This window comes from Cebus imitator, unplaced genomic scaffold (genome assembly GCF_001604975.1).
Source record: "Cebus imitator isolate Cc_AM_T3 unplaced genomic scaffold, Cebus_imitator-1.0 Scaffold729, whole genome shotgun sequence".
Classification (NCBI taxonomy): Eukaryota; Metazoa; Chordata; class Mammalia; order Primates; family Cebidae; genus Cebus; species Cebus imitator.
In genome coordinates this window covers 417,338-439,790 of record NW_016108044.1, presented here as the reverse complement: position 1 = coordinate 439,790, position 22,453 = coordinate 417,338, and the positions used below count along the sequence as shown (strand labels likewise).

Sequence of the window (22,453 nt, the reverse complement as noted above, 5' to 3'; positions counted from 1 at the left end):
CCTGCGCGCTCCCGCCCGGTCTCCATCTTGGAATTGGGAGGAAGAGGGAGAGGGAGACCGGGACAAGATCGGGGCTGTGGTACGGAGAGAGGCTGAGACGGAGAGGAGGCGAGGCAGAGAGGGCGCGGGGACCGTCAGCAGCGCCTTAGCTACAATCTTCCAGCTATTCTCGGAAGAGAGAAGGGAGAGGGAGGAGGCCGGGCCGGGAGTGGGGGCTGTCACCCTCGGACCCCTGCGTGAGAGGGGCCGTGCGGCCGGACGTCCTCGGGGTGGGCCCCCAGTCCGTGGCCGAAGACCTAGGACTCAGGCCCCTGGGTCCCAAATTTCCGGGCTTTGTCCCTCGCTTCTCAGTTACCCGGGTATCAGTCCCCATAGTTCAGAAATCCGGGACTCGAGTCCCAACCTCTCTAAACCTGGGTCTCTATTTCATTGAATTTCAAATATCGGGTTCAGGCCCCTTCGTGCACCAGTATCTGGGGTTCATTCCCCAGGCATTCAAATATCAGATTCCGTCTCCCTCCCGTTCAAATATTCGGGGTTCAGACCCCACAATCAGAAATCCGGAATTCGGCAACTGTCGCCCTCGAGGAGGGGGAGGACTGGACCGCGAGGTCAGATCAGGTTGTCACCCCCTCCCCTCGAGGGGAGGCTTCCCAGGCCCGCCCCTCAGGAAGGGCGAAAGCCGAGGAAGAGGTGGCAAGGGGAAAGGTCTCCTTGCCCCTCTCCCTGCTTGGCAGAGCCGCTGGAGGACCCCAGGCGGAAGCGGAGGCGCTGGGGCACCATAGTGACCCCTACCAGGTGAGACATGGGGTGCAGGGGCGCGGGTCCCTGTGTCTAGCTCTGAGAAGAAAGGGTGCGCCTTTCTGAGAAGCTGGACTTCGGTAGGCCCTCTCAGGATGGGGAAGCCCAGCAGAGCCAGTGGTCAGCCTCTGGCCAGCCTTGCCTTCTGTTGTCTCCCTCTTCCCCTTCCTCTTCCCTTCATTGTGTCTGGTTGGTGGGGGACCTCAGGTGACAGGGTCTCTGATGTCACCGGGGTTCACACCCTAGGGTGCTTCAGCTAATCAGATGGATTTGCACTTCAGTCTTCTTGCCTTCACTTTGCCCCTCACAGCCACCTCCTCCCTGATATGCCCCTTTCTCCTGACTGCTTTGCGGTGTTGATTCCCATACCTCTGATTCCCATGGTGGGTCTGCTTATCTGCTTTTCAGGCCTGGTCTGGTTGGATTTCTTGTCCTTGCAAGGAAGTGTGTGTATGTGTGTTTGTGTGTATACGTGTGTGTTTTGAGGTGCCTGGCAATGTTTCCCCTTAACTGCAGTTACTTTCCAACCTCTTGCTGTGATGGTGTCCATAATCGCATCCATTTGTCAAACGATCTTTTACAAAGTGCTTTGATAGCCATTCTCTCATGTGACATCCCCCTCATTCACCCTGTGGGTCTCTTTTATTGGCATCTTCCCATTTTACAGTTGAGAACGTAGAGGCCCAGAGAGGTTGCCCAAGATCACACAGTGGCAGAATCAGAATTTGAACTCAGGTCCTCGGTCACATCTTTCCCTGATGCATGCCTGGTTCTTGCCATCTCTTTTCCTCTGAGTTTGGGCTCAGCCTAGGGGTCCCTAGGAGACCAGGTTGGGGTGAGATTTAAGAATGGGAATGAGATAAGCTTCCTTTCCAGGAGGGCTCTACTCAAAAGTTTTTTCTGATGGGAGGCTCTGGCTTTTGCTTCTGCCTCATGGAGTTTTCTATCCACTGTGACCTTCATCTTTACCCTGATCCCAGAGTTTGGCCTGGATTCCTGAGAGGGCTCTCTGTTGACAAATGGTAGCCTTAGTGCATCTTTGAACTGCTCAAGCCAGTCTGTTGGGGTGGAATGATCTCCCAAAAGATTAAAGCTTTGTGGGGACCTTGGAGGCAGGGAAGGAAAAATCCATATGCTGAGTGTCTGCATGGTGTTCCTAAGTATGAAATCTCATTAAAATCTTACAAAAGCTCCATGCTGTAATCCATTTCACTGAAGAGAAGACCAAGAACTAGAAGGAACTTACTGAAAACCCTGTTGCTGTACATTGCAGATGGGATGTACTGGTAGTATGGCTTAGGAACAGATAGATACAGGTTTCCTCATCTGTAGATTGGAGATAACATTACCCGTTTTGGAAGGTGGTTATGATTTAGCACAGACCTTGGTCATTGTTCAAGTATTTGTTGTTATTATGAGGAAGGGGACCTGCATGATATTTTGCCAGTGGATGGCACCCCTTCCATGTGGCCTAGGGTCCTAGATTGGCATTCTGGGGCCCTGTGTTGGTAAAGAGGTCAGGAAGATTCTTTTGGCAAGTTCAGAGCACCTGCCTTTGTGTGTGGGTGTATGGTGCGGGTGAGGGGTGCTTGGCACTATTGCTGGCAGAAGGAAGAAAAGGGCCTGCTTTGAGCAGCAGCCTGGGAGCTGCTGAGGGCTGAGCAGAGAGCAATCAATCAGTCTCCCAGGTTATTCTGAGCCCTCTGCACCCTGGGGGCCCACTGGAGAGTCAGGCTCCCTCCTTGCCCTCCAGCTTCCAGTTGGGCTGAGGAGACAAAATTAATAACACAACAGGAAACAATGCATGACAGAATAAATTACATGCTAAAATCGTTAGGTGCTTTTAAGTAGCTAGAACTCTGCCCCAGGAGTCCAGCTCTGCTGAAGGCTCCTTTGTGCCTAAATTCTGACAAGTGCTTAGGCTGGAACCTGTCTTAGAATCTCCTTGAGGGTCCTGGTTCTGGCATCCTGCAGGAACTTTCTCCGGGTGTTTGGCTGGGTGCCCTAGGAGTGCTTCCCAACGGCTGAAGTGGTCAGGACAGGCTTCCTGTGAGAGGGAAGCTGAGCTTGGGGTGACAGCCAAGAGAGTAATGGGCACACAGGCCTAACCAGGGAGCAGAAGGTCCTGTTCTCTGACCTTGGAGAAGTCCTTTTTCTTTTCTTTGCCTCAGTGACCTCACCTGGGAAATGGTGATCATGACTCTGCCCTGCCTATTTCGAAGGGATGCTCTGAAATCATACTGATGGAGGACCAGCTTTGGACAAGGCACTTAACCTTACCAAGCCTGTTTCTTCATCTGTAAGATAGCGGAAATCATAGTACTTGCTTCATAAGGTTGTGGTGAGGACTGAATAGAGATAATGCACGTAAGGTGCTTACTGTACCTGCTCAATAAATGTTATTTGTACCCTGTAAATGTCCTGTACCTGTGTGTGATGCTTATGCAATTGGACTGGACAAGTAAGGTAGCCCAGACCACAGAGAGGCCCTCACAGCCAGATGCCATTTATATCCCTATTCCCATCTTAGATCTCCCCCGTCCCCTTTTTGAGAGTGAGTCTGCTGGCCCCTCTGGGCCAGTACCCACTTGTAACAATGGCCGGATTTCCACCGCCTCCGGCCTGGCCATTTCCTGTTCTCCAGGGTGTGAGAGGTTGAGGGAGGAGGGGGCCTCAGCACCAAGGGGAACAGGAAGGTGCCTGGAAACAGTTGGGGTATGGGACTTGTGGGACAGGACACTTGGGGCTCTGGAGTGCTGCCTGGGAGGCAGAATGTTTTATCCTTGAGGGGAGATACAGGGGCTGTAGGGAAATGGGAACTTGTTGAGCGCTGAAGCAGGTGGTGAGGATGCTTAGCCTCCCAGAATCTTCCTAGCAGTTTTAGGGACTCCAGGGACCTAGCCCGCGTGATCTGGTTGCCCGGGCAACTTCATTTTTTGGAGCTTTGATGTTGTTCCTAATCTCCCCCTCCCCTTCCTCAGCAGTGCCTCCCCCTCATCAGGGAATGAGGGGAGGAGATGGCAGAAACTTGATGGGTCCCTTCCTCTTCCTAAAGGCCTGATCCTTGCTCTAAAGGTCCCATTTCCATTCCCCAGGCCAGGCCCCAATCTCAGGGCCCCCAGGGGCCACCATGCCAGCTGGGGGCCGGGCCGGAAGCCTGAAGGACCCTGATGTGGCTGAGCTCTTCTTCAAGGATGACCCAGAAAAGCTCTTCTCTGACCTCCGGGAAATTGGCCATGGCAGCTTTGGAGCCGTATACTTTGTGAGCTGGGTCTTGGGGAGGGTGTAATAGGGATGGGGACTCTTCCTATTCCTGTGGACCTCCCAGCAGCCCTTGCACACCACGCCCATCATACTGGCCTTTCCTGTCCTCTCCTCCTTTCCCATGCCCGGCTGTCACTGGAGCCTTCAACACCTTCTGGTCTGGTCTTCTAGGCCCGGGATGTCCGGAATAGTGAGGTGGTGGCTATCAAGAAGATGTCTTACAGTGGGAAGCAGTCCAATGAGGTGGGCCAGGTGCAATACAGCCAGGTTGGGCGCAGGGGACTTGTCTCAAGATGCAAGCTAGGTAACCTCCACCTACCCTGACCCCCTAGAAATGGCAAGACATCATCAAGGAGGTGCGGTTCTTACAGAAGCTCCGGCATCCCAACACCATTCAGTACCGGGGCTGTTACCTGAGGGAGCACACGGCTTGGGTGAGCTGGTGCCAGACTCTGGCCTGATCTTTACCCTGTTCACGCCTGTCCTTATCCTGGTCAAGTCTCTTAGGTTGGCCCTGTTCATGGTGCCATTATGGGATCTTGGGAAGGAGGTAGTTTCTTTTGACCACTTTAGTCCTCAGACATACCCTCTGAGCAAAAGCCTGGCTCAGTGACATGGGCTATTAGCTGGTGGGACAGGGCACTGTGGGCTGGAGGAGGTGGAGACTGAATGGGAGTTTGAAGGGATTCAGATGGATGGTGGTGAATGTCTTAGGCTTGGACTCCAGGAACTCTCCCACCACCCCCTCATTGTCTCCAGTTGTCCTTCCTCCTTGTCATCACCCCAGGGACATAGCTTGAGTGCAGGATAGTCAAGGAAACTCTGTTTTGAGTCTCTGCGCAGCAGATTCTGATCTCTGACTCTTGTCCCTTCCTTAGCTGGTGATGGAGTATTGCCTGGGCTCAGCTTCTGACCTTCTAGAAGGTAAGTGACTCATTGGCCAATACGTGAAGAAGGGTGAAGAACAGAGGAGTCATAGGGGAGTGGTTAAGGGGAGCTTATTCCAGACCCATGCTTGCGCTCCCTCAAATTGAAGTTCTTCTTTCACTTTCCAGTGCACAAGAAACCCCTTCAGGAGGTGGAGATCGCGGCCGTGACCCACGGGGCACTGCAGGGCCTGGCGTATCTGCACTCCCACAACATGATTCATAGGTATGAGCAGCACCAGTGATGCCTGGGAGGGGAGTACTATCTGCACCACCTGTCACTTAGCTGGGCTGTAGTCCTCCTGGAAGCTCTGGCCAAAGCCCCTGCCTAGCTTCCTGAGACATGTGTCTCATCCCTGTACTTTGCCTCTGACAGGGATGTGAAGGCTGGAAACATCCTGCTGTCAGAGCCAGGGTTAGTGAAGCTGGGGGACTTTGGCTCTGCATCCATCATGGCACCCGCCAATTCCTTCGTGGGCACCCCATACTGGTGAGTGAGAGTGGTGGTGAGTGGAGAGAGCTCCCAGGATATTGGGAGTAGGCATGATAAGGTCTCAGTGGGTGATTCATCTCTCTCTCCTGACCGTTCTCCCAGGATGGCACCCGAGGTGATCCTGGCCATGGATGAGGGGCAGTATGATGGCAAAGTAGACGTCTGGTCTTTGGGGATAACCTGCATTGAGCTGGGTAAGAACATCCTCCTCTCTGCTCCCTCATCCTCTTTTCCACTCTTTTCTTTTACTTCCCAGACTACCCCATTCTCCTAGGGATGGGATCCCAGGCCTCCAACTTCCTGTCCATTGTGACTCTATCCATATAAGGCAGCTGTCAAATTCTGCCAGTTCTTAGGCCTAGAGATTTTGTAGCATTCATCTCTTCCTGTCCACTACCCTAGTTCTAAATCTTTTCTGAGTGCCCACCATGTGCCATGGACTGTGATTCTGGAGGGATAGCAGTGAATGAGAATCCTGCCTTCATAGAACTTACATTTGAGTTAGGGAAACGAGGCAGGCATGTTTTCTTTCAGTGTGATGAAAGCTGAGTGGAGAAGTTACAGGAGCGGTTCAAATGTAAAATAAGAGACTTGACCTAGTTTAGGGGCTGAAGAAGGCCTCCTTGTAGCGGAATGTTGAAGCTGACCCACAAGATAAATAAGAGCTGTTTGAAGGATATAGGGAAGAGCTTTCCAGGCAGGGAGAACAGCATGTGAGAAGCCTAGAGGTAAGAGCAGGCCTGGGGAACTGGGACTAGCTTCAGTTGTCGGGAACATAGCATGTCATGTAGAGAATAGTGAGGAATAATGCCAGAGAGTTAGGCCCAAATGAGTTCTTAAGCCCTTGAAGCCATGCTAGGGTTCTCATCAGCACTATTGAAACAATTCTGTAATGAGGTCGGTAACCTTTATAAGGCTTCCAGCACAATGCCAGACACAAAATAGTTGCCTAAGAAAGAGTTGCTGTTAGTTTCTCTTATCAACAGCCTCCTGTGGTGATCTCTCCAGTCTCTCCTCCCTTCCAGTGTGTCTGAAATACTGATGCCAGAGAGGTCTGCCTAAGCTCAGTGCTGTTGTTTCACTCCCTGTTCGGAGCCATCAGTGCCCTACTGTTGCCTTCAAGACTGAAGCCATCTCTATCATTCCTTGCACCAACCTAGAGGCTCTGCTTCCTAAAGGCTGGCCCTTTCCTTCATGGGCTCCACCTCTGAGTGTGTCATGAACTTTTCCACTTCCTTGCTTTGGTTCATATTGGGTCCCCTGCCCGAGGTCAGAGATTTGGATGAGCCGTTTTCCTCCATCTCCACAGTCTGCATTTACCATTTGAGGCTAGGCCCAGACAGTTGATGAAAATGTAAGAAACAGACTCAAGTATAAGAAAAAGCTAGATCTGTCCATGTTATTTCTAGTTTTTGGAAGAGATGGGGATACAGAGAAGTATTACTCTACTATTGAAAAACAACACAAGTCTGATTACAAATGTCAGCTCATATAGTATCAGGGAAGCAGTGTGGAGGAGGCTATGGCAAACTGGAGATTGCTGTTTCCGTAGAAAGAGGGCAGCTAGTGCTTAGCTCCCGACCATTGTTATGCAGTAATGTAGACTGCATTTCACCAGATCTAATTCTTAAGGAGAAACTGGAAACATATTATATGATTATTACTATTGGCAATTAATTTTTAAAATCATCGTTTAGGCCAAAACAACATGACTTTTTCTGCACTACAAGGGATTCTTAGGGACTCCTAGCTTGCAATTTCTAATCTCAGGTCTTTTTACAAAACCCTTCCCTGAATTCCCTGAAGATGTACTAGCTTGAAGGGCCACTGCAAACTCTCAACTTCCCAGCCACTTTCCTGTCTCCTTCTTATACCAATTAGTACTTTGATGTTATTTTTTCAGTCCTATTTAATCTTATCTTTTAGACTGGGAGTTCCTTGAGGGCAGGGCCTAATTCTTGATTTTATCTTCCCCATAGCAATTAACGAGTTACCTGCTTGCTCCCTTTGGCATCTAAGAAGTATTACTTGGGGTGATAACCGAATGGCCGTCCTTCTGTCTTGTTAGTGCTTTTGTATATGTTATTTTCTTTGACCCCTGTTCTACCCATGTGCAGCGGAGGATGAGTGTTGTATTTTACAGAGGAAGGAATTAATTGAGACGTAGCAGGATCATGGGAACTTCTCAAGGTCATGTGGCAAGGCAGTCAAGGAGCTGGGGCTTTAACCCAGGTTGTCTCAATTCCATTCCATTGTCCTCTAACCCCCTTCCCCACCTCCTCTCGCCTTCTTCCCTTTCACCTTTCTCTGTAGCGGAACGGAAACCACCGCTGTTTAACATGAATGCGATGAGTGCCTTATACCACATTGCACAGAATGAATCCCCCGTGCTCCAGTCAGGACACTGGTGAGGACTGAGATTCCTGGGACCAGAGGTGAGGCCATGGGGTACGGCTGCCTGGCTCATGCCTTCCCCACTCCTCTCCCAACCCTCCTGTGACTTTCAGGTCTGAGTACTTCCGGAATTTTGTCGACTCCTGTCTTCAGAAAATCCCTCAAGACAGGCCAACCTCAGAGGTTCTCCTGAAGGTGAGGGCCTGCTAGCCTAGCGTTCTCCTGGAACTGTAGCTTGTTGGAGCCTCAAGAACCCCAAGGGAAATTAGTGGTTCCCAGTTCCTCCTCCGTCAAGAGCTTCATTGATGAATTCCCACCCCATCCCCAATGCCCAGTGGACTCTGTGTTTTAAAAGATTGTGTCTACCAGACTGCCTTAATTTATTAAGTAATAATCTGTTTTCCCATCTTTTATTAATCAAAGATGTATATAATTGCCAGCCAGAGCTTCTGGTCAGCGTGCGATAACCAGGGTTGCCCCACTGATCTGATGTAATGCAAGCCAAAAGCCTGTGTAGCCTTATCATGGGTAAATGTATGATTTCCCTTAGGTGTTTTTTGAGTTATCAAAAATAGAGGGGCCCCATTCACTTCACAGACCCATGGGGGCTTAAGGAGCCCTAGATGGAAACTTTAGATTATGTAGTTGGACCCCCTTGTTTTGTAATTGTGGGTTACTGTATGAAGCCCATGTCCATCACATGTCCAAGGTTACATAGCCCTTTAGTAGAAGAGCTAGATGAGAATTCAGATCTCCTGACTGTTCCTGTCTGTCAGCCATGCCTGAAGGAACAAGAATCTGTCTAGGGAGTAGGTACTGGGTGGTGCAGAAAATTGCTGTGGGAGAAAGGCCTGGGACAAGGCCAGCATCAACCCATGGTGGGTGTGGGCCCCAGAAGAATGCCTCAGGCCAGAGGGAATGCCAAGGGCTGTGGGTTATGGAGGGTGGGAGGGGAGTTGGCAGCAGGCCTCAGCATCCTCTTCCCCCAGCACCGCTTTGTGCTCCGGGAGCGGCCACCCACAGTCATCATGGACCTGATCCAGAGGACCAAGGATGCTGTACGGGAGCTGGACAATCTGCAGTACCGAAAGATGAAGAAGATCCTGTTCCAAGAGGCACCCAATGGCCCTGGTGCCGAGGCCCCAGAGGAGGAAGAGGTGACACAGCTTGCTCTGACACCCATCTTTATCTCCTGTGTGTCTCTGCCACCTGCAGCTTTTTGGCCCCTTCCTCAGCCCTAGTCACCCCACCATCTCCCTGTGCTCCCTCCATGCATACACCCCAGGGCTTCCCCTTCCCTGCCCAGCAGCCTACGCCCTGTTCACAGGAGGCCGAGCCCTACATGCACCGAGCCGGCACCCTGACCAGTCTCGAGAGTAGCCACTCAGTGCCCAGCATGTCCATCAGCGCCTCCAGCCAGAGCAGCTCTGTTAACAGCCTAGCAGATGCCTCAGACAATGAGGAGGAGGAGGAGGAGGAAGAGGAAGAGGAGGAGGAAGAGGAAGGCCCTGAAGCCCGGGAGATGGCCATGATGCAGGAGGGAGAGCACACGGTCACCTCTCACAGCTCCATTATCCACCGGCTGCCGGTATGCAGCTCACGCTTGGGGGGCCCAAGCCTCCTGGTCTAGAACCGCCTGGGTCCTCACCCTCCCTCCCTAAGCTCAGCACTCCTCTGTGTCTGAGTGGCTCTCCTCAGGTAGCTGTCTTTGGGCTCAGTGTCCTCTGAGCTTTGGGTGGTCCTTCTACCTCCCTCTAGGGCTCTGACAACCTGTATGATGACCCCTACCAGCCAGAGGTAACCCCCAGCCCTATCCAGCCGCCTGCAGCCCCAGCTCCCACCTCCACCACCTCTTCTGCTCGCCGCCGGGCCTACTGCCGCAACCGGGATCACTTTGCCACCATCCGAACTGCCTCCCTGGTGAGTGCAGCCATCCTCACTCAGCCTGCTCACTGTCTGTTTTTTAAGTCTAGAAATTATTTCCTCCCAGTGGCCTGTGATTGAGTCTGGATTCTATCCTCACTTTCTGTTGCTGGCTCCTGCCTGCTCCCCTTAACCTTCCCACCTCCCTCCTCCTCCCAGTGGACTGTTATGGTCACATGGCCCAATCTGGGTGTTTCTAGCTTGGCAAACTCTTATTCCATTTTCATGGCTTGACTTAACTGACATCTCATGGGCTGCCTTCCCAGGCTCCTCTGGTGAGTCAGGTGCTTCACAGCCCTGTGATGGGGGTGCCCTGTCCTGGGGGAGCCCTGTGCCGGGAATGCCCTGTGCTTGGGTGGTCCTGAATAGCAGCACGTTAGGTTTGCCGGATTCTGTGCCCCAAAGGGCAGGGATGGTGTTCAGGTGTCTGTCTCCTACCAGCAGTTAGCTCTCAGGCTCACACACAGGCCTGTGTTAACCCTTCCAGCTCCCTGGGGACAGGGAGAATAGGATCCCATTGGAGAAATGAGGCACCTGTGGCTCAAATGAGCCACTTGCCCCAGTGCGTTTGGTGGCTCTCTGCTCCTGTAAGCAGGCTCTTAGTTCTCTCCGAAAATCAACTGACGGCAATCTTTTTCTCAGTTCACAGGGAAAAGTGGTTAGGCTTTTCATAAAACATAGCTTTTCATCCATCTTTTTAATAAGTCTTTAGATCACATTCCTGCTCAGCTGCATTTGACTATCAACGATCCCCTTAGAGGCCACTGATGCAGTCTAGTATGTACTTACAGCCTCTGCTTGGGGCTGGTTGTGTTCCAGCAACTCTTCAGATCCTGTGGTGCTCTGCAGTACTGTGCAGCGAGGTCTTGGCTGCCCGGACTAGTTTGAGAGCCACTGACAGAGTCATTTGAGAATGAGATCTGAGATCAGACTTTTGGTGAGGGTCTCCAAGCCCAGTGTTCTTGTTATTCCAGCATCATGTGGCCCCATCCCAGCTTAGTACCCACCATGTTTGCTGAAGAAGGAAGCCAGCACTTATTAGATAGATTCCAAACTTACTCCACAGCCTGTGTAAGGAGGTATTATTTCCCTGTTTAAGAGATGAGGGAACTGGTGCTTTGAGAAGTTAACTTACTTGAGATCACATTGTTGGTAAGTGGCAAAGCTGAGATTTGACCCCAGATCTGTCTGACTCACTGTTTCAAATTAGCATGCATTGTTCCTTCTTTTGTGCCAAGCCCTGTGCTTGCCACCTTTTATCCTTTGGTTAGACCAACCTGTGAAGTAGATAATATCGCCATTATCAGATTGAGAAAACAGGCTAGAGAGGGTGTGTGTGAGAAAGGTGCTAAAGGAGAATGAAACCAATGAGTTGAAAACCCATGTTCTTCCCCGTGGAAGACGCTCTGTGTTAATTAACTGGGGGCCAGGCTGAGCCTCAGCTCTCACCCTCTCTCTTGCCCCAGGTCAGCCGTCAGATCCAGGAGCATGAGCAGGACTCTGCGCTGCGGGAGCAGCTGAGCGGCTATAAGCGGATGCGAAGACAGCACCAGAAGCAGCTGCTGGCCCTGGAGTCACGGCTGAGAGGTGAACGGGAGGAGCACAGTGCGCGGCTGCAGCGGGAGCTCGAGGCACAGCGGGCTGGCTTTGGGGCAGAGGCAGAAAAGCTGGCCCGGCGGCACCAGGCCATTGGTGAGAAGGAGGCTCGAGCTGCCCAGGCTGAGGAGCGGAAGTTCCAGCAGCATATCCTCGGGCAGCAGAAGAAGGAGCTGGCCGCCTTGCTGGAGGCGCAGAAGCGGACCTACAAACTACGCAAGGAGCAGCTGAAGGAGGTGGGCTAGGGCTGCTGCAGGGGCGGGGTAGATGGCGGGCCTGGTGGGCCCTGACCCTGCTCCCCTCTGCCCTCTCCCAGGAGCTCCAGGAGAACCCCAGCACGCCCAAGCGAGAGAAGGCCGAGTGGCTGCTGCGGCAGAAGGAGCAGCTCCAACAGTGCCAGGCGGAGGAGGAGGCAGGGTTGCTGCGGCGGCAGCGCCAGTACTTTGAGCTGCAGTGTCGCCAGTACAAGCGCAAGATGTTGCTGGCTCGGCACAGCCTGGATCAGGACCTGCTGCGGGAGGTAGGCGTTCCAGTCCCCCCTCTCCCGCTAGCTCACAGATCCCAGGGACCCACCCTTTTCCGTTTGCCTCATTCTTGTCTTCTTTCTCCTTGGCTCTTATGGTGTTAAAGGTTCAGCTTTGCTTCAGTGCCTCTTTCTTTTTTTTTTTTTTTTTTTTTTTTTTTGAGACGGAGTTTCACTCATGTTACCCAGGCTGGAGTGCAATGGCGCGATCTCGGCTCACCGCAACCTCCGCCTCCTGGGTTCAGGCAATTCTCCTGCCTCAGCCTCCTGAGTAGCTGGGATTACAGGCACGCGCCACCATGCCCAGCTAACTTTTTGTATTTTTAGTGGAGACGGGGTTTCACCATGTTGACCAGGATGGTCTCGATCTCTTGACCTCGTGATCCACCCGCCTCGGCCTCCCAAAGTGCTGGGATTACAGGCTTGAGCCACCGCGCCCGGCCCATTCAGTGCCTCTTTCATTTCCCATCCCCAATAGACCCTGCCAGAATTTCCTTAGGCCTCTGTTCCCAGGCTAGGCAAGAGCTTGGCTCCCCTACACCCTCATCTCTTGCCGTCCCCAGCCCCCTCTGTCAAGGAGCCCTGGCTGCTCACTTCTTTGACACTGACTGGGCCTCGGGCCCTGCGTTTCTTCTGCCTCAGGACCTGAACAAGAAGCAGACCCAGAAAGACTTGGAGTGTGCGCTGCTGCTTCGGCAGCACGAGGCCACGCGGGAGCTGGAGCTGCGGCAGCTGCAGGCCGTGCAGCGCACTCGGGCTGAGCTCACCCGCCTGCAGCACCAGACGGAGCTGGGCAACCAGCTGGAGTACAACAAGCGGCGCGAGCAAGAGTTGCGGCAGAAGCACGCGGCCCAGGTTCGCCAGCAGCCCAAGAGCCTCAAAGTACGTGCAGGCCAGCGCCCCCCGGGCCTCCCGCTCCCCATTCTTGGGGCTCTGGGCCCACCCAGCACAGGCACCCCTATAGAAGAGCAGCCCTGCTCACCTGGCCAGGAGGCCGTCCTGGACCAAAGAATGCTGGGTGAGGAGGAGGAAGCAGTTGCAGAGAGAAGGATTCTGGGAAAGGAAGGGGCCACTTTGGAGCCTGAGCAGCAGAGGATTTTGGGGGAAGAATCAGGAGCCCCTAGTTCCAGTCCACAAAAACATGGGAGCCTGGTCGATGAGGAAGTTTGGGGTCTGCCTGAGGAGGAGGTAGAGGAGCTTAGGATGCCCTCCCTGGCACCCCAGGAGAGGAGCATTGTTGGCCAGGAAGAGGCTGGGACATGGAGCATGTGGGGGAAGGAGGATGGGAGTCTGGATGAGGAGTTTGAGCTTGGCTGGGTCCAGGGCCCAGCACTGACTCCAGTCCCTGAGGAAGAGGAAGAAGAGGAAGAGGGGGCTCTGATTGGAACCCCTAGGGATCCTGGAGACGGTTGTCCTTCCCCAGATATCCCTCCTGAACCTCCTCCGACACACCTGAGGCCCGGCCCTGCCAGCCAGCTCCCTGGACTCCTGTCCCATGGCCTCCTGGCTGGGCTCTCCTTTGCAGTGGGGTCCTCCTCTGGCCTCCTGCCCCTCCTGCTGCTGCTGCTGCTCCCATTGCTGGCAGCCCAGGGTGGGGGTGGCCTGCAGGCAGCGCTGCTGGCCCTTGAGGTAGGACTGGTGGGCCTGGGGGCCTCCTACCTGCTCCTTTGTACAGCTCTACACCTGCCCCCGAGTCTTTTCCTACTTCTGGCCCAGGGTACCGCACTGGGTGTTGTCCTGGGCCTGAGCTGGCGCCGAGGCCTCATGGGTGTGCCCCTGGGCCTTGGAGCTGCCTGGCTCCTAGCTTGGCCAGGCCTGGCTCTACCTCTAGTGGCCGTAGCAGCAGGAGGCAGGTGGGTGCGGCAGCAGGGACCCCGGGTGCGCCGGGGCATATCTCGACTCTGGTTGCGTGTTCTGCTGCGCCTGTCACCCATGGCCTTCCGGGCCCTACAGGGCTGTGGGGCTGTGGGGGACCGGGGTCTGTTTGCACTCTACCCCAAAACCAACAAGGATGGCTTCCGCAGCCGCCTGCCTGTCCCTGGGCCCCGGCGGCGTAATCACCGCACTGCCCAACACCCATTAGCCCTGTTGGCAAGGGTCTGGGCCCTGTGTAAGGGCTGGAACTGGCGTCTGGCACGGGCCAGCCAAGGTCTAACATCCCACTTGCCTCTGTGGGCCATCCACACACTGGCCAGCTGGGGCCTGCTTCGGGGTGAACGGCCCACCCGAATCCCCCGGCTACTACCACGCAGCCAGCGCCGGCTAGGGCCCCCTGCTTCCTGCCAGCCGCTTTCAGGGACTCTCGCCGGGCGGAGATCCCGCACCCGACAGTCCCGGGCCTTGCCTCCCTGGAGGTAGCTGACTCCAGCCCAAATCTAGAGCATTGAGCACTTTATTTCCCACAATCCAGTGAAGTTTCTCCAGTCCCCAGTCCTCTCCTTTCACCCACCTTCCTCAGTTTGCTCCCTCACCCCAGGCCCAGCCCTTCGGACCTCTAGACAGGCAGCTTCCTCCGCTGTGGAGTCCAGCAGTCACTCTGTGCTCTCCTGGCACTCCTCCCCTAAGTTATTGCTGCTCTCCCGCTGTGTGTGCTCATCCTCACCCTCATTGACTCAGGCCTGGGGCCAGGGGTGGCGGAGGGTGGGAAGAGTCATGTTTTTTTTCTCCTCTTTGATTTTGTTTTTCTGTCTCCCTTCCAACCTGTCCCCTTCCCCCCCACCAAAAAAACGAAAAAGACAAACACAAATAAAATATCTGAGCGGAACTGTGCCTTTGGCCCAGGCTGCCTCTGTCTGCTTTGTCCTGCCGCCTAGCCTCCCCGGTATGCCCCCAGGCTGACCCTTGGCCCGGCTCCATGACCTCTTCACCCCGCCTCCGTTATCTCAGCCCCTCTCCTCAGCCTCATGCTCTATGCCTTCATAGCTTCATTGTACCATGACCGCCACCGGCTCTGGGGCCTGGGCCCCAGGCCCCTGTAGAACTTCACCGAACTTCTTGATCCCACAGAGCCCCTGTTTGTGGGTTCCTTCCAGAGCCCTTAGTTTCCAGGCCCTTGGTCTCCTCATCCCTTGCCTTTTCTCCCAACTCGTTCCCTCCGTGGTTCCCGGCTGCTGGGGGCCAAATTGCTCTTCTGCATCAGGCATTACCCTAATGGGTTGGGGGCCCTCCATAGTAGGGGGTGCTGAGCTGGGGGCAACCAGGCGGAGTATGGGGGCCGTGGCAGCAGGATCCAGTGTGGGCCTGAAGTGGGAGTGAGTATGTGAGGGGCCGGGTTGGAATGCGGATCTGGTCAGGGTGGCAGCTCCTGGCCGGTTGAACTTGTCAGGCCCTTTTTGGCCACCTCCTTTGCCCCCTTCTTTTCTGTGGCCCAAAATGGGGCAGCCCCTTCTTACCCCTTTCTAGCTCGGTGCTTCTCCTCCTTCCCTGCCTTCCTCCCTGAGGTGCTGGACCTGGGACTTCCTGTGTCTGTCCTTAGTTGTGTTGCTTTCTTCATGGGTGTTTTGTGTGACTGGTTCTTCTTGTTATTGTGCACGTTCTCATATTTGCTCACGTGCTTCTGTCTCTAGGTCACAATCTCTCCCTCTTTGCCTGGTCAGAGCTTCCAAGATCCTCAATTCCCTGTCCAGTAACTGATGTTCTTTCTCGTGGGTATCCCACCCAACTCCATGCACGTGCTCTTGAAAACTTGTCTTCTTTGCATCTCTTGCCCATCGAGACCTTCCTGATCTCTCTCTCTCAACATGAACCCACCTCTCCATGTCTGTCTGTATACAGCTCCCCCCACCCCCTCTGTCTAACATGTTTTCTGTTTCTCTCCCTCTCCCTGTCTCTGCTTNGCCTATTTGGAGGAGTTTGGGTCATGAGAGCAGATACCTCCCAGCAGTAAGGAGCTCACATAAGATCTGGTGGTTAAAAAGTCTAGGACCTCCCTTCTCTCTCTTCTCCCCGTTTCCCCTGGTTGTTCCTCCTCCTCCTTTTCCTACTCCTCCCCCTGCCCCCATCTCCCCTTGATCCGTCCACTGCATAGTCTAAGGAGCTGCAGATCAAGAAGCAGTTCCAGGAGACGTGTAAGATCCAGACTCGGCAGTACAAGGCTCTGCGAGCACACTTGCTGGAGACCACGCCCAAAGCTCAGCACAAGAGCCTCCTTAAGCGGCTCAAGGAAGAGCAGACCCGCAAGCTGGCGATCTTGGCCGAGCAATATGACCAGTCCATCTCAGAGATGCTCAGCTCGCAGGCGGTGAGGCCTGGGGCCCAGGGAGGGTGCGTGGTAGAGGCTGGGCTCTGTACTTTGCTTTAGCGAAGTAGACAGTGTGGGGCATGCACAGAGCTAGGGCTTTTTTACTTGGGAAACTCACATACTGTTTCTTGGTTAGTGTTCTCCACGGTGATTTGATTATTTCATATTCTCCTCAATGGTTTTATTCTTTCTCTTAGCATTTTCTTAAGGTCTTGACAAAGCCATGTGCCTACTCTCCCAAGAACCACGAAGGAAAAGAGTGGCTATTATTTTTTCCTGGGCCCGAGTTAGTTTAATGGGTAAACAGGGTGCAGATTAAAGTGTCTTGCCCTCAAGCCCATTTACTCAGACTTCTGGAGGATTTTGAAAGTTGCTGTTCTAAAAAAATGACCACACCTAACACTGGAGTGGGTCACTTTAAAAAAATAATGTACATAGAGAGTAGAGAGTGGAAACGCCCCACCGAAGGCTGTTCACTCACCTAGTCCCACTTCTCACAGGTAACTTGTTAATAATTAACTGTATTCTGTGTTTTTTCAGTGCACATTTTGAAAAATATGAATTTTAGACAAGATGGAATCATACTGTACATTTACTATTCTCTAACTTCCTTTTTCCACTTAATACTTCTTGGACATCCTCCCCTGTCAGTACACCCATCTCATTTTTTTTACAGCATAGAATTTTCCATAGTATGGCTGTACCATAATTTATTTAACCCATCCCTTATTGGTGGACATTTAGGTTGTTTCCAGTATTTTGCTATCACAACGCTTCCGTGAACACCTCGAACACATGTGCAAGTATACCTGGGGGATAGATTCTGCAGTATAATTGCTGTGCCACAGGGTATGACCATCTTCCATTCTGATAGATGTTGAGACCGCTGCTTCTTGAAACCTTAGGGCCCAGGCCTACCTGGGGCAGGGGAGGATAGTGGGGGTTGGGGAGGAGATCCCTACAACTGGTTCTTTGTCTCCTCCAGCTGCGGCTTGATGAGACCCAGGAGGCAGAGTTCCAGGCCCTTCGGCAGCAGCTTCAACAGGAGCTGGAGCTGCTCAACGCTTACCAGAGCAAGATTAAGATCCGCACGGAGAGCCAGCACGAGAGGGAGCTGCGGGAGCTGGAGCAGAGGGTCGCGCTGCGGCGGGCACTGCTGGAGCAGCGGGTAAAGGGCCCAGCTTCCAGGACCCGGGATGGAGGGTAGGCTCCTGCCCCCCTGCCCCCCACCCGACTCTCTAACCTTTGTTCTGGGTGCCCCAGGTGGAAGAGGAGCTGCTGGCTCTGCAGACAGGGCGCTCCGAGCGAATCCGGAGTCTGCTGGAACGGCAGGCCCGGGAGATAGAGGCCTTCGATGCTGAAAGCATGAGGCTGGGCTTCTCCAGCATGGCTCTGGGGGGCATCCCAGCCGAGGCTGCTGCCCAGGGCTATCCCGCTCCACCCCCTGCTCCTGCCTGGCCCTCCCGTCCCGTTCCCCGTTCGGGGGCACACTGGAGCCACGGCCCTCCTCCACCAGGCATGCCCCCTCCAGCCTGGCGCCAGCCGTCTCTACTAGCTCCCCCAGGGCCCCCAAACTGGCTGGGACCCCCCACACAGAGCGGGACACCCCGAGGCGGAGCTCTGCTGCTGCTAAGAAACAGCCCCCAGCCCCTGCGGCGGGCAGCTTCGGGGGGCAGTGGCAGTGAGAACGTGGGGCCTCCTGCTGCTGCAGTGCCTGGGCCCCTGAGCCGCAGCACCAGTGTCGCTTCCCACATCCTCAATGGTTCTTCCCACTTCTATTCCTGAAGTGCAGTGGGGAGGAGCAGGGAGTCATTCTACTCCCTTCCTAAACGGGCAGGGCAGGGCAGGGGTGGGTGGAGCCTGACCCTGGAGGGCACTGAGCTGGAGGCCCAAGCAAGGGTAGGGGACAGGATGTTGGCTCCAGCTCCCCTCAGATCTCATCTCATGAGCTTCTTGGGGCTAGCCAGTGGCCCAGGGCCAGCTTGGGCATAGGTGCCCCAAGGTTGCCCGGGAGCCCCGCCTCCCCACCATGGTGCCAGGGTCTCCCTCCGCCACCTCCTGGGAAAGGAGGGAGATGTTTGTGTCAAATATTCATCTAGTCCCCTGGGGGAGGGGAAGGGTGGGTCTAGATATATTATATTCAGAGAACTATGCTACCCTCACAGTGGGGCCCTCAGACCTGCCGTAGGGCAGAACAGGTCTGGGGCCTGAGGCAGGGAGAATGAGAGGCACCTTACTGGCAAAAAGGATCAGGATGGGGTCTTGGGGTCAGGATGCCTGGGTCTCCCCATTCCCCTGTTGCTGTCTGACGTCCTGTGCCGTCTTGTCCTTTATCTTTTTTTTAATTGGGATCAGGGCTGGGGCGGGGGAACAAGGGAAGGACCTTGGAAGGGGCTGCTCCCGGGCCTGGGGGCAGTCGTGGGAGCCCCTCTCAGCTGTGGGGCTGGCACAGAGCCCCAGGCTAGCTTTTAATAAACTGTTGGTTATTCTAACAGACTTCAAGACTTACCTTTCTGTCTACGGTGTGCGTGAAGGACTGCTCAGTGGCTGGTGAATAGTACTGCTTATGTTTAAAAAAGAGAATTTATTGGGCTGTGTATCTAAACACTTCAGTGATTTTAATGACTTCAGATATGACCAGATCTCAGCTATCAAAGGTCTTCAATCCCTTGACCTGTAATTCCTGTTTTCTTTGCTTTGGCTTCAAAGATTCATAGAAGGTTTGCCTCCTACACAGATCCCGGGCAGCTCCATGCTCACATCTTCCTGCAAGCCTCAGCAGCCAAGAGTCCAGTGGAGACTTGATATGACTGCAGAGACTGGGCCTGTAGCAAGAGGCCTGGAGGGCTCGGACTGGCCCAGGATGTCTAGGCTTTTCCCCAACCCTTCGAGGCCCCTGGACAAAGTGGCTGTTTCCAGAAGGGGGAAGGCTTAAGCACCAGCTGCCCTCAAGTCATCCTACTCCCCTCCTAAATGGGCATTAGGTTATCAGACTGGGCTAAAAGCAGAGGAGCCACACCCCCTTCTCCAATAGAGTCTGGTGGCTGCTGGATGACAGGGTCGGGAGGCAGGGACTTCAGGAACCTGGTGGAAATTAAAGGCAACCAGGCCAAGGGAGTGGGGGGTGGAGGCAGTAGCTACTAGTCAAGTTTTCTGGCCCGAAATACAGGAGGTGAGAATGGGGGACCAGATTTGATGAGGTGACTATAAACACTCCTTTTATTGAGTCTTAAAAAATAAACACCTTAAATGGAGAGGGTGAAGCTGAGAAGTAGCATCCCAACAGCTTATGTCCTTGGGGGCTGCAGTCTTCTCTGAAGAAAGCTGCTTCTGCTCTGCAGACACAGGGTGCTATGTATGCTTTGTATTTGTGTCAAGGGTCCCTCCTGGGAGGGGTGGAGCTCAGTTACTCTCGCCATCACTGCTGATGATGCCACGCATATGTGACCAGTCTGGAGGTGCAGGACGGGGCCGTTCTTCCTCTGAGTTCAGGGTCCGTTGGTATAGCTCCCCTGGAGGGGCTGCTGCTCCTAAAGGGTTCCAGGCTGTACGTCTGCGTGGCCGGCCTAGAGGAAAGGGGAAATGAGAGATCAGATATCAGAATGACCAACCTCACCCATCTGCTCCTGGCAGTGAGAGGAAACCCCTTACCTGAGCCACTGATGATGTTGGCAACATCCAAGGCAGCCACCTCAGCGGCCTCTTCCCGCTGTTCCTTCAGGGCTCGACACTTCTCTAGGGAAGGCTTACCTGGAGCAGAAGAAGCTGGTGATCCTCTCCTCCCCAGCAGGAAGGCCCTCTCTTGCAGCCCCCAAGGCATGCCTGGCCTCACCCTTCATGCCTAGGGCTTCCAGTTCTGCCCGGAGGACACTCAGGCGCTCCTTGTGTGAGCGACAGGAGCCCAGCAGCTTCTTGTAGTTGCGATGAGCACCACAGGCCCGAATGTAGCGCTTCAGCCTCATCACAGCCGGGTGGTCCTCTCCACGGCGACCTAAGCCAGCCTGGCAAGGAAAGAGCAGCAGCTGAAGGCCAAGCCTGCTGGGTCTGACACAGGGTCTCCCTCTTCCCCAATGGTGGCTTCCCAGCCCTCTACAACCTCACCTTCCCTCCTTTGGCCTCTGGACTTCCATCTGAGGAGGAAGATGAGCTTCTTGTCCTGCCTTTCCTGGTGCTCTTCTTGGAAGAGTGGTTCTTCCTCTCCCCCTGGCGGCCTCCCCCTGCCTCGCTGTCACTCACCTCCCTCTCCAAGTCACTCTCCTCACCACTGGTGCTGCCCAGTCTGGCCATCTTTCTAGTGCCTTTAGCTGTGGGTTCCCCCTTCCCACTGTCTTCCTCGTCCTCGCTGCTTCCATTCAACCCCTTCCCACCCTTAAGCTGGGTCCTGTCCTCGATCTTTCTCTGCACTAGGGGTTCTTCTTCTTTCCCACTGTCATCCCTACTGCCTGCTGCCTCTTTCTCCTCTTCCTCGCTGTCCGGGTCTCCCATGAGCATCCTTGCCTGACTTTTCTGCTTACAGCTCCCCTCTTCCCTGCCTGACCTCCTGCCATTGCTCCTGGCTCTGGGTTTCCAATCTTTCTCCTTTTCCTCCTCCCCTTCTTTCTCTTTCTCCCCCGATTCCTCCTCTCTATGCTCTTTCTTCTTGGCTAGGATCTCCCCCTCCTCTTCACTCTTCTGTTCCTTTTCCTTCAGGCTTTTAGCTCCTTTGCTTCTCTCCACCTTCTTTGCTGTCCTCTGAACGGGTTCTTCGTCGATCTCACTTTCTTCCCTGGCCTGCTTTCTACTGACTGAGACCTTGCCTGATGCCTGCTTCTTTGCCACAAGTTTCTTCCTAGTCTTCCCCTTCTCTCCCTTTTCCTCCTCCTCACTGCTTTCCTCTCCTCCCCTCTGTGCGGGCAGGTCTCTCCACAGTTCCTCATCACTGCTCTCCTCAACTGCCTCCTTTGAGGCTCGCCTTGGATTCTCTTCCTTGGCTGGGCTGACTTCTGTTGCCACCCCATTCTTTTCTGGGGGTCCAAAGTAGTCTGGGCTGGAAGCTTCAGAGCCGGACTCTGGAATATGGAAAGGAGAGAAAGTTGAGACAGGCTCCTCCTGTCCCTTCTCCCTTCACATCGGATAGGTTGTCTCGAGGGCTGCCCTGACAGAGGGAGGGGCAGCAGGAAACAGCTATCTGTCCTCGCTGTCCCGGTTCCTGACTCATTGGCCTCGCTCATTCATTTAACACCTGGGGACATAACAGATGCGAGGTGAATGCTTCTTGAGTGAAACACTAACGATGTAGAAGGCCCCCATAGCAGGGAGGAAGCACTAACCCGACTCTGAATTGAAGCGGAACCTTTTCCTCTCCGGGTCGCAACAAGGGGTGGGAGGCCTCTTGCCCTTCTTGGTAAAGTCCAGTTTGACTTCCCTGGAAGAAGCTTCATCCACCTGTGTGTGCGCCAAGAGGGCGAACTATGCACCAAGGCTGCGCTCACCGCGCCCCGTCAGGCCCCTCCTCCTCGGCGGCAAGCCCCGCCTCCGCCTCCGCCTCCGCCTCCGCCTCCGCCTCCACCTCCCGCGGCCCAGGCTCCGGCCCACACCTGCATCTTCAGCAGCTCCTCCTCCACCAGCTGCTTCAGCGCTTGCTTCTCCTCGGGCTCCAAGTGGTCGCGACCCGAGTGAGCCAAGTACCTCCGCCGCACAATGGAGTGCGTGAGCGTGCTGCGGGGACAGGATGTCAGGACGGAGTCCCCATCCCACGCGTGCCCTTTCCAACCCCACCTCCAACCCCCTGAGCACCTGAGGTCCGGGCGGCCTCGGAAGAAGCTACGGGTGAACTCCTGCATCTCCTTCTCCCGCGCCATTTTGCTCCATCCGGGATTGGCGGCTCCCGCTTTTTTCTTCTCGGCCTCCGTCAGCGCGTTTGACAGCGGCTCGCGCACGCGCTGTGCTGCGGCACCGTGGGGCGAGGGACCGTTGGGCCGGGGACCGCTTGAGCAAAGAACTTTGCTGGACAAGACTTGTTTTCCCTGGGCAGTTAGAGGGTCTCGCGGCTCCTACCCTTTCCTATAACGAATCGTTTTAAAAGTTCTCGTTAGAAACTGATTCGGCGCCGGCACCCTTTGGGTGTATTCAGCCCGCGACACTACCTTTCTTTCCGGTCATGGGCACCAGCTAGGCCGCTGTTATTTCACAAGGCAGAAGAAAAGGCCTTCTCGCCAGGAGACGAGGAACCTCGGGGGAAAATCTTTTTGTGGCTTCAAGTATCTAAGCACATTAGAGTGAGGAACAGCCTTCCAGCGTCCGCCATCTTTGTG

At 54.5% G+C, this 22,453-nt stretch overlaps 2 protein-coding genes across 6 annotated transcripts; one reads left to right on the top strand and one right to left on the bottom strand.

Moving 5' to 3' along the window:
* The first annotated feature begins 5 nt into the window (after window positions 1–5).
* TAOK2 (TAO kinase 2) lies at window positions 6–18,656 on the top strand. 4 transcript variants are annotated; one of them, XM_017519183.2, is made up of 19 exons: window positions 8–798; window positions 3,897–4,063; window positions 4,237–4,308; window positions 4,398–4,499; window positions 4,944–4,989; window positions 5,121–5,217; window positions 5,368–5,481; window positions 5,587–5,678; window positions 7,798–7,891; window positions 7,992–8,073; window positions 8,868–9,035; window positions 9,206–9,466; window positions 9,637–9,798; window positions 11,268–11,633; window positions 11,714–11,917; window positions 12,563–12,802; window positions 15,948–16,160; window positions 17,146–17,328; window positions 17,424–18,656. In XM_017519183.2, exons 2-19 carry the CDS (start codon window positions 3,932–3,934, stop codon window positions 17,943–17,945), a joined length of 3,150 nt encoding a protein of 1,049 aa, XP_017374672.1. In that variant the 5' UTR covers window positions 8–798; window positions 3,897–3,931; the 3' UTR covers window positions 17,946–18,656. The 4 variants fall into 4 exon arrangements, with proteins under 4 accessions (XP_017374671.1, XP_017374672.1, XP_037591053.1 ...); XM_037735125.1 differs by lacking the exon at window positions 17,424–18,656 and adding an exon at window positions 16,905–17,009 and having other exon boundaries at window positions 9–798; window positions 17,146–17,283; XM_017519184.2 differs by lacking the exons at window positions 17,146–17,328; window positions 17,424–18,656 and adding an exon at window positions 16,905–17,112 and having other exon boundaries at window positions 9–798.
* Window positions 18,657–18,735: 79 nt separating this feature from the next.
* HIRIP3 (HIRA interacting protein 3) lies at window positions 18,736–22,444 on the bottom strand. 2 transcript variants are annotated; one of them, XM_017519185.2, is made up of 7 exons: window positions 21,936–22,444; window positions 21,737–21,857; window positions 21,470–21,584; window positions 20,262–21,208; window positions 19,993–20,161; window positions 19,812–19,910; window positions 18,736–19,726 (listed from the first exon to the last, which is right to left on the bottom strand). In XM_017519185.2, exons 1-7 carry the CDS (start codon window positions 21,998–22,000, stop codon window positions 19,563–19,565), a joined length of 1,680 nt encoding a protein of 559 aa, XP_017374674.1. In that variant the 5' UTR covers window positions 22,001–22,444; the 3' UTR covers window positions 18,736–19,562. The 2 variants fall into 2 exon arrangements, with proteins under 2 accessions (XP_017374674.1, XP_017374676.1); XM_017519187.2 differs by having other exon boundaries at window positions 20,002–20,161; window positions 21,936–22,082.
* Between the last annotated feature and the right edge of the window lie 9 nt (window positions 22,445–22,453).